General features: G+C 42.6%; 1 protein-coding gene across 1 annotated transcript; it reads right to left on the reverse strand.

The window, feature by feature from the left end:
• Positions 1-9,254: 9,254 nt before the first annotated feature.
• On the reverse strand, positions 9,255-11,766 carry LOC110529796 (4-galactosyl-N-acetylglucosaminide 3-alpha-L-fucosyltransferase 9). Its single transcript, XM_021612332.2, has 2 exons — positions 11,493-11,766; positions 9,255-10,758 (listed from the first exon to the last, which is right to left on the reverse strand). The coding sequence occupies exon 2, from the start codon at positions 10,748-10,750 to the stop codon at positions 9,650-9,652; it is 1,101 nt and encodes a 366-aa protein (XP_021468007.2). The 5' UTR covers positions 10,751-10,758; positions 11,493-11,766; the 3' UTR covers positions 9,255-9,649.
• Position 11,767: the final 1 nt, after the last annotated feature.

An 11,767-nucleotide genomic window follows, 5' to 3' on the forward strand; every position in this document is an offset into this window, starting at 1 on the left:
CCACGTCTAACAACACCTGCACAGGATCGGTACATCCGAACATCACACCTGCGGGACAGGTACAGGATTGCAACAATAACTGCCTGAGTTACACCAGGAATGCAAAATCCAACCATCAGTGCTCAGACTGTCCGCAAAAGGATGAGACAGGCTGGACTGAGGGCTTGTAGGTCTGTTGTAAGGCAGGTCCTCACCAGACATCACCAGCAACAATGTCACCTATGGGCACAAACCCACTGTCGCTGGACCAGACAGGACTGGCAAAAAGTGCTCTTCACTGACAAGTCGCGGTTTTGTCTCACCTGGGGTGATGGTCGGATTCGCGTTTATCGTCGAAGAAATGAGCGTTACACCGAGGCTTGTACTATGGAGCGGGATCGATTTGGAGGTGGAGGGTCCGTCATGGTCTGGGGCGGTGTGTCACAGCATCATCGGATTGAGCTTGTTGTCATTGCAGGCAATCTCAACGCTGTGCGTTACAGGCAAGACATCCTCTTCCCTCATGTGGTACCCTTCCTGCAGGCTCATCCTGACATGACCCTCCAGCATGACAATGCCACCAGCCATACTGCTCGTTCTGTGCGTGATTTCCTGTAAGACAGGAATGTCAGTGTTCTGCCATGGCCAGTGAAGAGCCCGGATCTCAATCCCATTGAGCACGTCTGGGATCTGTTGGATCGGAGGGTGCGGGCTAGGGCCATTCCCCCCAGAAATGTCCGGAAACTTGCAGGTGCCTTGGAAGAGTGGGGTAACATCTCACAGCAAGAACTGACATATCTGGTGCAGTCCATGAGGAGGAGATGCACTGCAGTACTTAATGCAACTGGTGGCCACACCAAATACTGACTGATACTTTTGATTTTGACCCTCCCCCTTTGTTCAGGGACACATTATTCCATTTCTGTTAGTCACGTCTGTGGAACTTGTTCATACAAATATTTACACATGTTAAGTTTGCCGAAAATAAACGCAGTTGACAGTGAGAGGACATTTCTATTTTGCTGAGTTTAGCTTGCTTTGTAGATTAAGTCCTGAAGTTGAGAGCCTGTAATGTCTTTTTACAATAATAGTGACAGGAAGGGTAAACCGGTATCACAATGCTTTGCTTATATCGATATTAAACGATATTGATATCAATCAAACTATCGATAGGCAATTGAAGCCCACCACTAATATTTTAACATTCATATTTATTATATCAACATTTTTCCTTGTACTCCTTTCGATATTTCAAGACTTTGTAAATGATCAATGTGGCCTTTTGATATAATTAGCAGAATTTGAGGGTCTCTGCCTTTTGAGTAGCCTACTCATAGGCTATTACAAGAGCTATATACTGTTCCCCGAAGAAGGGAATGAGGTATAACATAGCATGGGAGTCAACGACCAATTCGATTCACGCACAATGAGATAATGGATGCCGAGTCCACCCTCTGAAGCCACATCCTTCCTGCCTATAATTTCTGGGCTTGCATCCATTTCCTCAATTCAGTACCGATCTTCAGCTAAACCCCAACTGCAACCAACGTCCATAGACCCCATGGTTCCAAGAACAATACTTACCTTCCAAGTCTGAAATGGCAGAACTCGTACAAGGAACCGCCAGTCCAAAACCACAGAACACATGTAGTGACTTGGTAAAGCACACACACACACTGCATAGCATCAACCAGAGTCGATGAACTACGGCAGCCCGAGGCTCAAACCCACAGGGAACCTGCAGTAACCTAAAAACGATGTACACGAGCGCTGTCATAGCAGCCCAAGTCTCAAACCTACAGGCAAACTCTGGTAACCCGGACAAAATGCTGCCAAAGTCCATAGACCCCACAGTTCCAAGAACAATACTTACTTTGCGAGCCTGAAAAGTCAGAACTCGTTCAAGGAACAGCAAGTCCAAAACAACAGGGCACCTGCTGTGACTTGATAATGCGCATTCCCGTGTCGCCTCATCAACGAACCATGGCAGCCAAAGGCTCAAACCCACAGGGAAACTGTGGTAACCGTATAAATGAGCAATCTGGGCAATGGCGGACACCAAGGCAGAGTTTGGTCATTTTTAACAACCAAACTGGTATTTATTATTCTGTTTAGCCATATTATATTTTTTTAATTCCATATGTGTTATGTTTGTGTTCATAGTCAAATTGAATCAGGTGTACTAGCTCTAGAATAGCAGGGGGTCCCTGAGGTGAGAATTGAGAACCACTAATTTAGTCAACTGTTCTCAAATAACACAAGCGAGTCTTCCACAATACACTGTAACTGGCCATATTCATATTTAACTAAGAGCGAAACACAACAGATTAGTTCAAATGGAATGTCACTCATAGTTGCACAAAAAGAGGTGTGTAAACCACGCCCCAAAATATGCTAATGAGTCACCACACCTTGAGGGGCTCCAAGTTCTTTTAGTCATTATGGTTCCACAAAGAACCATCAACCTTAACAAAGAACCCTTGAAGAACCCTAATTTCTAATTGTGTAACACACATTCATCAGTCTTCAATCACTATTTTAAAAATGATAATAGGCATTTATCAGATGAGCAGGCAACGAAAAGTAGCTAGCTAACAGCTGACAGTTCTCTCTCGCTCTCCTCTCGTCTCACCCAGCCCAAAATAAGTATGTTGCTATGGAAACTCACACGCAGCAGAGTGCAGGGAGGTGGGGCAGACAGACACGCAGCTAACGGAATAAGTTATTTCTGATTTCATGGTGTTAAAATGAACACAGGACGGTAATGATCTTTCGTAACAGGACAGGAAAGGTATCGGGTTATTTATATAACTGTTGCGGGATGGAGACAGTGATGGGAGAAAAAAAAAATCAAGATGGGACACATCACATCACTCCAGTGAGTCAACCTCTATTCCGAAGCCATATTTAACGTAAATATCACAATAGCCACTTGTATTACACATTAAAGCATAGCTACAAATTATTCAACAATGCAACCAACTTGTAAGACATACTACACTCCTGAATAATGCAACCAAACAATTCACAAGCATGTGCAGACTGGGTTTATTTTCGTGTCCGTACACATTACATTAGCAGACAATACACAGCTAGCTAACTAACAACATGCTTCATGATCAATAGATGAATATAGAAGTTCAGTAACCTTATTATACAGTGTCATTAATTGCATAATATAGCTACAATACACAGGTAGGAAACGTTCGCTAACCAACTAATCGAAATAATTTCTGCGTCCTCACAATAACAACGCGACGTGCTAGCTGTTAGCTGAATGCAGACAATTTGCTGAACCATAGTTCATAGCTCTTACGATCAACCATAGTTGATAGCTCTTACGCTAGCATCTTGAAGTTACATTAGAACAAACCACGTTTCATTTTATCAGTATCATGGAAGGATTATATTTAGTAAAAGCTCAATTGCGACTGAAAACATTGATAATTCCCTGCTGCTTGCTTGCATAAACTTTAGCTTTTTATTTTTCTAAAGTATGGGTATCAACGTGGGTCGCGACCTGTCAGAGTAACTTGATAATTATTTCATGAATTACTGGAATTGATTTGGCCAAGTGCAACTGCGCTCTCTGTTCGGTGCGCTCTCTGCTTAGCAGCAGATGTCAGTGTGCTTCGCGGTTTACCGGATATTTTTCTGCAGTTTTCTTGAAGATCACTCTGCGACACACATTGACTTGTCATTTCAACTCGCCATCACTCACTGCTGTCATCAAATGGATTCATGCTAGCCACAAGTTCTGACTGAACTCAGTTGTCATGAAACGCAAATACAGCGATGAGTTTCTCTCTCTTTCATACAAACTTTGAGAAAAAACGAGGAGCGCCCACAATGTGTTTTGTGCGGGGAAGTGCTTAGTAATGAGTCCTTCAAAACGAACAAATTAATAAAACGACACATCCTGGCCAAACATCCACAGGATGATCGTAAACCCAGGGAGTTCTTTCAGAACAGGGCAGAATGCTCCAGGAAACAGTGCTTCGACAGTGGAAAAGGAAGTCAGCTAGCAGGGCATTGTTGTCATTTTATAACGGGTGATGAGCAGAAATAAGGGTGTACTAACTCTCATAGTAGTAGATGTGAATTTCTCTTTCAAACAATCCCTTGGCCTTATACACAGATAATAATTAACATTAACCAAAGCAAACTACCTAGCTTAGTGCAACCCTTAGAAACAGCACAGATGAAGATTTTTTTTTTTAAAGATCAGGCCTACTGTACACCTTACTGTAGAAATGACTGTTGAAAACTAGTCTAGGTTGGAACTGTTGCTGTTAAAATACTCTGAACTGGAATAACATAATTTAAGCAAGATGCTTTTTGAGGCAAACACACACACAGTTCTGGGTTGCTCCTCTACAGCAGGAAGTGGTCTCCTGGCTGACTGAGGAAGCAGTAGATGTTCTGATCCAGTTTGGCACCACATACCTATGCGAGTCAGGGTTCTCAACTCTGACATAGTTACAAAACAAGTACAGAAACAGTGTCAATGCTGAGTATGACCTGGGTGTTGTACTGTCAGACACTGAGCCCAGAATAGACATGCTTGGTGAAAACTTTAACCAGCCACACACCTCTCATTAGGACTGTGTGTGTGTGTGTGTGTGTGTGTGTGTGCGTGTGTGTGTGTGTGTGTGTGTGTGTGTGTATGTGTGTATGTGTGTGTGTGTTCTGGTCTACATCTGTGTGATGTGATCAATCAGTTTTCCAGTTCAGAATAAAAAATATGTATTGTAATTCAACAGCAACAGTTCCAACCTAGACTTTCTTTCAACAATAATTTATACAGTAAGATGTACAGTAGGCCTGATCATTTTTCATCTGTACTGTTACTTAGGGTTGCACTATGAAAAAGCCTGTGTGTGTGTTCTGTTATTCATCTGTGTGACGTGATCAATCAGTTTATTCCAGTTCGGAATGAAAATGATTTATTGTATTTTAAGAGCAACAGTTCCAACCTAGACAGATATGTAAGAGTGTTTTTAAACGGGGGAACACTACAATATCGATTAGGCCTATAAGTTTAGTATAGCTGCTTTTTCATAACATTTTAGTTTAAGTAGGTCTAACGTGATGATATTATAAAAACATAAAGGGCATATTTTTCTCTATTGATCATATTATAAAAACATTGCAACTCACCATGTCACTGAATCAATGGGAGCCCTGAGCTTGTTTCCCGGCAACAAGACAGTCCCATCTAGGAGTGATGGGAGACAGTGACATGTTCCTTATGTCCAGTCTACTCCGTAATTTCGTTTTTGTTGGTGTCATTGCGGAAAACCCTGCTTCGCAGAGATAGGGTGTTGGCAATGGAAGCAATGTTTTCAGTGCTTTTGTGGCTCTCTCAGGATATTCAGCCTTGATTTTAATCCAGGTCGGCAGAGATTAAGTTATCTCAAACATACTTTTAAGGCCACTGTCATTTACAACATCAAGGAGTTGATCTTCTTCCTGCACAGACATGGACGATTCACCTGGGATATTCACAAATGGGTCGCGGATCCATTCCTTCGCACTTCGTGGGTCTTTGGCGGTTGGGAAGTAACGCTCGAACTCTGTTGACAGCGAAGCTAGGTGATCGTGCACCAGCTGGGAGAAAGACGGACCGGTATCTCCCAAAATCCCTGCTAATGTTTGGAACATGTCAAATATGCCCCTGTCCACTCGCCGTCCCCACAGTTCCAGTTTGGCTTTGAATGCAGCCACTTTATCTGCCAACTTAAAGACAGCTCTCATTCACCCCTGAAGTGACAGATTGAGTTCATTGAGCAGGTTGAATATGTCGCAAAGGTAAGTGAGTTTTGCGACCCATTCCTTGTCATTGAAATGTGCTGCCAGTGGTGACTTTTTTTCTGAAAGAAATCTCTGCAGCGGCTCTCTTAACTCAAACGCTCTGGCAAGCTATCTAGCCATCTGACATCTGTGTATGAGAGAAGGCGTTTGAGCTCTGAGTCCATTTCTTCACAGGATGTGGATAATGGAGACTTTTTACTGGGAGGAGGATGTGAGCAAGAGATCCTAATCTCCCTCAAGAGGCATTGCTGTACATTATCGTACATGACCACTAAGCCTACGCTCAATACTTGCTCAGTCACTACACTGATGAAGCGCTTTTGTTGTTGTCGATCATCGGCCACGATTTAGTGATGGCTGTCAGGAATGACAGACGGGACATACTGGGTCTCATACTGCTTAGCCCACTGATAAGCAGATTGGGAAGAGGGGTTGGGTAACTTAAAGAAGTCTCAAGGTATTGCTTGCATGAGGTAGCATACCTCATGATAAGTTGTAGACCACACTACATACCAAGAGAGTTCTCATCTATATTATTCGTAGACATCTATTTACCACAACAATCCGATGCTGGCACTAAGACCGCACTCAACGAACTGTATAAAGACATAAGTAAACAAGGAAATGCTCATCCAGAAGCGATGCACCTATTGGCAGGGGACTTTAATGCAGGCAAACTTAAATCCATTTCACCTCATTTCTACCAGCATGTCACATGTGCAACCAGAGGAAAAAAACTCTAGACCACCTTTACTCCACACACAGAGATGAACACAAAGCTCTCCCTCGCCCTCCATAGGGCAAATCTGACCATGATTCTATCCTCTTGATTCCTGCTTACAAGCAAAAACGAAAGCAGGAAGTACCAGAAGTGGTCAGATGACATGAATGCTACACTACAGGACTGTTTTGCTAGCACAGACTGGAATATGTTTCAGGATTCATCCAATGGCATTGAGTATACCACCTCAGTCACCGGCTTCATCAATAAGTGCATCGACGACGTCGTCCCTACAGTGACCGAACGTACATATCCCAACCAGAAGCCATGGATTACAGGTAACATACGCACCGAGCTAAAGGCAGGAGCTGCCTTTAGCTCCCAAAAAACGTACCCATTTGAAACTGCCTATTTCTCAGCCCCAGAAACTAGAATATGCATATAATTGTCAGATTAGGATAGAAAACACTCTGAAGTTTCCAAAACTGTCAAAATATTGTCTGTGAGTGTAACAGAACTGATATTGCAGGCAAAAACCTGAGGAAAATCCAATCAGGAAGTTTTGAAACCTCTCTGTTCCTATGCATGCCTATCCTCCATTTAAAGGGATATCAACCAGATTCCTTTTTATATGGCTTCTCTAAGGTGTCACCAGTCTTTAGACATAGTTTCAGGCTTTTATTTTGAAAAATGAGCGAGAAAGATCACATTGCGTAAGTGGTAGGTGGGGGCTCTCAGAGTGAGTTTTGCGCAACAGAGTAAAGCGGCCATTGTTTCTCCCTTTCCTATTGAAAAACCTACACTCCCGTTTGATATATTATCGAATATATATTTTAAAAACAACCTGAGGATTGATTATAAAAAACATTTGACATGTTTCTGTGGACATTATGGATATTATTTGGAATTTTTGTCTGCGTTGTCGTGACCGCTCTTTCCTATGGATTTCTGAACATAATGTGACAAACAAACAGAGTTATTTTGGATATAAAATCATCTTTATGGAACAAAAGGAACATTTGTTGTGTAACTGGGAGTCTCGTGAGTGAAAACACCCGAAGATCATCAAAGGTAAACGATTAATTCGATTGCTTTTTTGATTTTCGTGACCAAGCTACCTGATACTAGGTGTACTTAATGTTTTGTCATGCGATCGATAAACTTACACAAACGCTTGGATTGCTTTCGCTGTAAAGCATAATTTCAAAATCTGAGACGACAAGTGGATTAACAAAAGGCTAAGCTGTGTTTTGCAATATTGCACTTGTGATTTCGTGAATATTTGTCATATTTTTGTCATATTATTTGACTGTGGCGCTATGCTATTCAGCGGTTTCTGATGACAATTATATCGCTTAAGGGATGGGTAGCGTCAAGAAGTTAACATATAGAGAGTATGGTAACATCAAAAGGTTGTGAACGGAACAATATTTAGGTAATCCAATCAGTTGAAAGTATCCGTTGGTACTTAAAGAATATGATGTCAGATCAGTTGTCGTCTGAGACATTATTGCTGATGATAGGACGACATAAATTGTGTCTTGGAAAGTCTACACATTCTAGTTATCATATTCACATGGAATTGTTGTGCAATTTAAATGTTTAAATATGAAACTATTTGTGAAAAGATTAAATGTAATTTTAGTTTTAAGAATGAGAAAACTGTTTACATATGTAGAATATGCTCCAGGAGACAGGCCAGTACATCAGGAGACATGGAGGAGGCCGTAGGAGGGCAACAACCCAGCAGCAGGACCGCTACCTCCGCCTTTGTGCAAGGAGGAGCAGGAGGAGCACTGCCAGAGCCCTGCAAAATGACCTCCAGCAGGCCACAAATGTGCATGTGTCTGCTCAAACGGTCAGAAACAGACTCCATGAGTGTGGTATGAGGGTCCGACGTCCACAGGTGGGGGTTGTGCTTACAGCCCAACACCGTGCGTTCTGCATTTGCCAGAGAACACCAAGATTGGCAAATTTGCCACTGGCGCCCTGTGCTCTTCACAGATGAAAGCAGATTCACACTGAGCACATGTGACAGACGTGACAGAGTCTGGTGACGCTGTGGAGAACGTTCCGCTGCCTGTAACATCCTCCAGCATGACCGGTTTGGCGGTGGGTCAGTCATGGTGTGGGGTGGCCATGTGCTCACCAGAGGTAGCCTGAATGCCATTAGGTACCGAGATGAGATCCTCAGACCCCTTGTGAGACCATATGCTGGTGCGGTTGGCCCTGGGTTCCTCCTAATGCAAGACGATGCTAGACCTCATGTGGCTGGAGTGTGTCAGCAGTTCGTGCAAGAGGAAGGCATTGATGCTATGGACTGGCCCGCCCGTTCCCCAGACCTGAATCCAATTGAGCACATCTGGGACATCATGTCTCGCTCCATCCACCAACGCCCTGTTGCACCACAGACTGTCCAGGAGTTGGCGGATGCTTTAGTTCAGGTCTGGGAGGAGATTCCTCAGGAGACCATCCGCCACCTCATCAGGAGCATGCCCAGGCATTGTAGGGAGGTCATACAGGCACGTGGAGGCCACACACACTACTGAGCCTCATTTTGACTTGTTTTAAGGACATTACATCAAAGTTGGATCAGCCTGTAGTGTGGTTTTCCACTTTAATTTTGAGTGTGACTCCAAATCCAGACCTCCATGGGTTGATAAATTTGATTTCCGTTGATAATTTTTGTGTGATTTTGTTGTCAGCACATTCAACTATGTAAAGAAACAAGTATTTAATATGAATATTTCATTAATTCATATCTAGGATGTGTTATTTTAGTGTTCCCTTTATTTTTTTGAGCAGTGTATATTAGGCCAGTCTACCAATACCAAGTTTTCATAGACAAATGTGAGTATAAAGGCACGGAGACACCGGTAGTGTCTGTCGGCCGAGAGTACTTAACACCTCTGAACAGAGAACCAGCCGTAATGTACAAACAGAGTGTAAAGTGATTCTACATGTAGAATCTCGCGAAAATGTTGGCAGACACCCATCTGCGGCTGGTCACTAAAACACACATTCGATGCGGTGTATGCACTCCCTATGTGCTGTGGAATAAATCAAGATACCTTTTTGGTATATTGAAGATAATAGACATGCAAATTATGATAAAAGCTCATCATAAGTGACTAATTACACAAAATACCACTTGTAAAGGTCGTGAACAACCCGGTATTCTTTGTGTTGTCCTACATGGTCACATCCATAACAAATAGCTTGGATGAACTCTTGACTCAGTTGAACCAGATGTTGCTGAGCAGAAAGGTTTCTACGCCACTGAAAGTAGCGCAGATATGCCTCATCATCCTTGTCCAACTTGAGGAGGAATTCCGCCAGGGCTTTTGCATCGGGAAAGTCATTAATATGGATGAAGGAATCTCCTGGGACAAAGTCTTCATAGTTCTGTCTCGGTGGGCCCAATACTACTGGCACTGTTCCTGCTGCAAGTGGTCCGTTTAGCTTCTCTGTGATGTAGTCTTTGTGGACCGAGTTCTCAAAGGAGAGGTAGAACTTACAGCTGGAGAGTGTTGAGTAGTAGTCCTCATATTTCAAGAATCTAGCAAAGGCCTTGCCAAAGAGTTCCACTTTAATATGTTTGGCAAGTTCTCCGTAATAGTTATTCCGTACCCCTGTTCCAGTTGCAGGGTCTTTATTACTCACAATCCAGCAAACTAATTTATCCTTCTTTGGCAACACAAAGTCTTCACCCTGGCTTTTCCTTGCAGTCAAACGCCAACGAACAGGGATGTCTGCGTCTTCCCTATAACTCAAGGTCAAATTGAAAAGGTTATCTAGACCAGGTATCCTAATTGTGTTTGTAGGTGATTCTACGTGATACCAAATCCACTTCTGGAATGGTGGTCGAGGTGATGGAGGCAAGTTGGATAAATCGCGTTTGATGGATTTGTGAAAGATGAGCACACCATCTGCCTTGTTGTACAGAGACCTGTCATCTGTCAGGTGGCAGCCATCAATGTTGAAGAAAGTGGCACAATCGCTAAAATCAAACCTGCGGTTTTCAGGCCAGAACCACAACAGCATGATGGGCTTTTCTGGCTCTGGCTGCTTAGACAAGGACCTGTTCTCAGGTCGCTTTGAGTAAGGACCTGGCAAAGCAGGCTCGGGGGGGCAGATCTGAGATGGAACTGATTTATGGTACATTAAAAACAGCATCAGAAATTCTCCTAGACCAAGAATCGAGAACAGGATGACACGTTCCAATCCAGAAGACATTTTTGGTCCTGCAAAAAACAGAGAAGTTATTATTTTAAGTCAGATCAATCTTGTTTTATGTATTAACAACCTGTTTTGTGTACAGGAAGTATGAGAACATAGCAAATGCAACAAAGGCAGAAAGCCCAGAACTGTAAACCACATCCTTTTACACATCAGCGAAGTTGAACCAACTAGTCAGACTAGCTTCAAAAGTACCTATTCTGCTTTTATCCATAATTTCCCTCTGTATCAGAAAGACAACCACCTATGAACCCAATAACTGGGGTGTAAACAATAAGGAAATGTGCTCATGGCTCACTCTTTCACTACATACCCACCACCTCAGTTTTGTGTCCAAGTTAATTGTTAACTTTTGTTCTCAGTACAACACAAGTTAATGGGATTTTTACAATGGTGGGTGAGGTGTGCTTTAATGTTTACAATTTTGCTTAACTAATAGTACTAACCTGCCGTTCTACTTTGTGTTGCCTTATGCTGTGCTCTTTTGTGTAAAAACATTAAACCAGACTCGACCTGAGGGTTAGCCAATACAGTAAACGACCATACGTGTTTTGGATTATTTTACTTTCACTCAAAACTGCACTCACTCTGACATGAACCTCAAAGAGGATCCTCTCCCTTCCTGTTTACAACAGACATATGAAACTAAGAAACCATGTTTGCATAGCAAACCTTGGTCTAAGTTTAAGTCTGTAGTTTAATGAGTTATATAATTAAAGAGAGAAAGATAACGACTCACCAGTCAACAGGTTGTTCTTGTCACAGAGTATTCAGAGTTGCTTGGTGATTATTCTTGCTTTGCGGGTTAATTCAAACACACTCCCAGTGAGAACTGTGCAGCTGTATGAGTTTTGTAACTGTCACTTTGGTAGTAATCTGTTCAAGTAAATACATTTGAAACACTGAGAAGCTGTATCAAATTATCTTCAAAAGATATAGCTATTGTTTAAGTTTGAAAAGGAAGAAACCTCCGACAGACCCTCTTACAGAAACAGGAAGCCTTCTCATTACGCT

The sequence above is a fragment of the Oncorhynchus mykiss genome, chromosome 8, assembly GCF_013265735.2.
Source record: "Oncorhynchus mykiss isolate Arlee chromosome 8, USDA_OmykA_1.1, whole genome shotgun sequence".
In the NCBI taxonomy this organism is placed as follows: domain Eukaryota; kingdom Metazoa; phylum Chordata; class Actinopteri; order Salmoniformes; family Salmonidae; genus Oncorhynchus; species Oncorhynchus mykiss.

Excerpts from the sequence above, each read along its gene's own strand:
- LOC110529796 (XM_021612332.2), bottom strand. The coding sequence starts at position 10,750 with ATGTCTTCTGGATTGGAACGTGTCATCCTGTTCTCGATTCTTGGTCTA.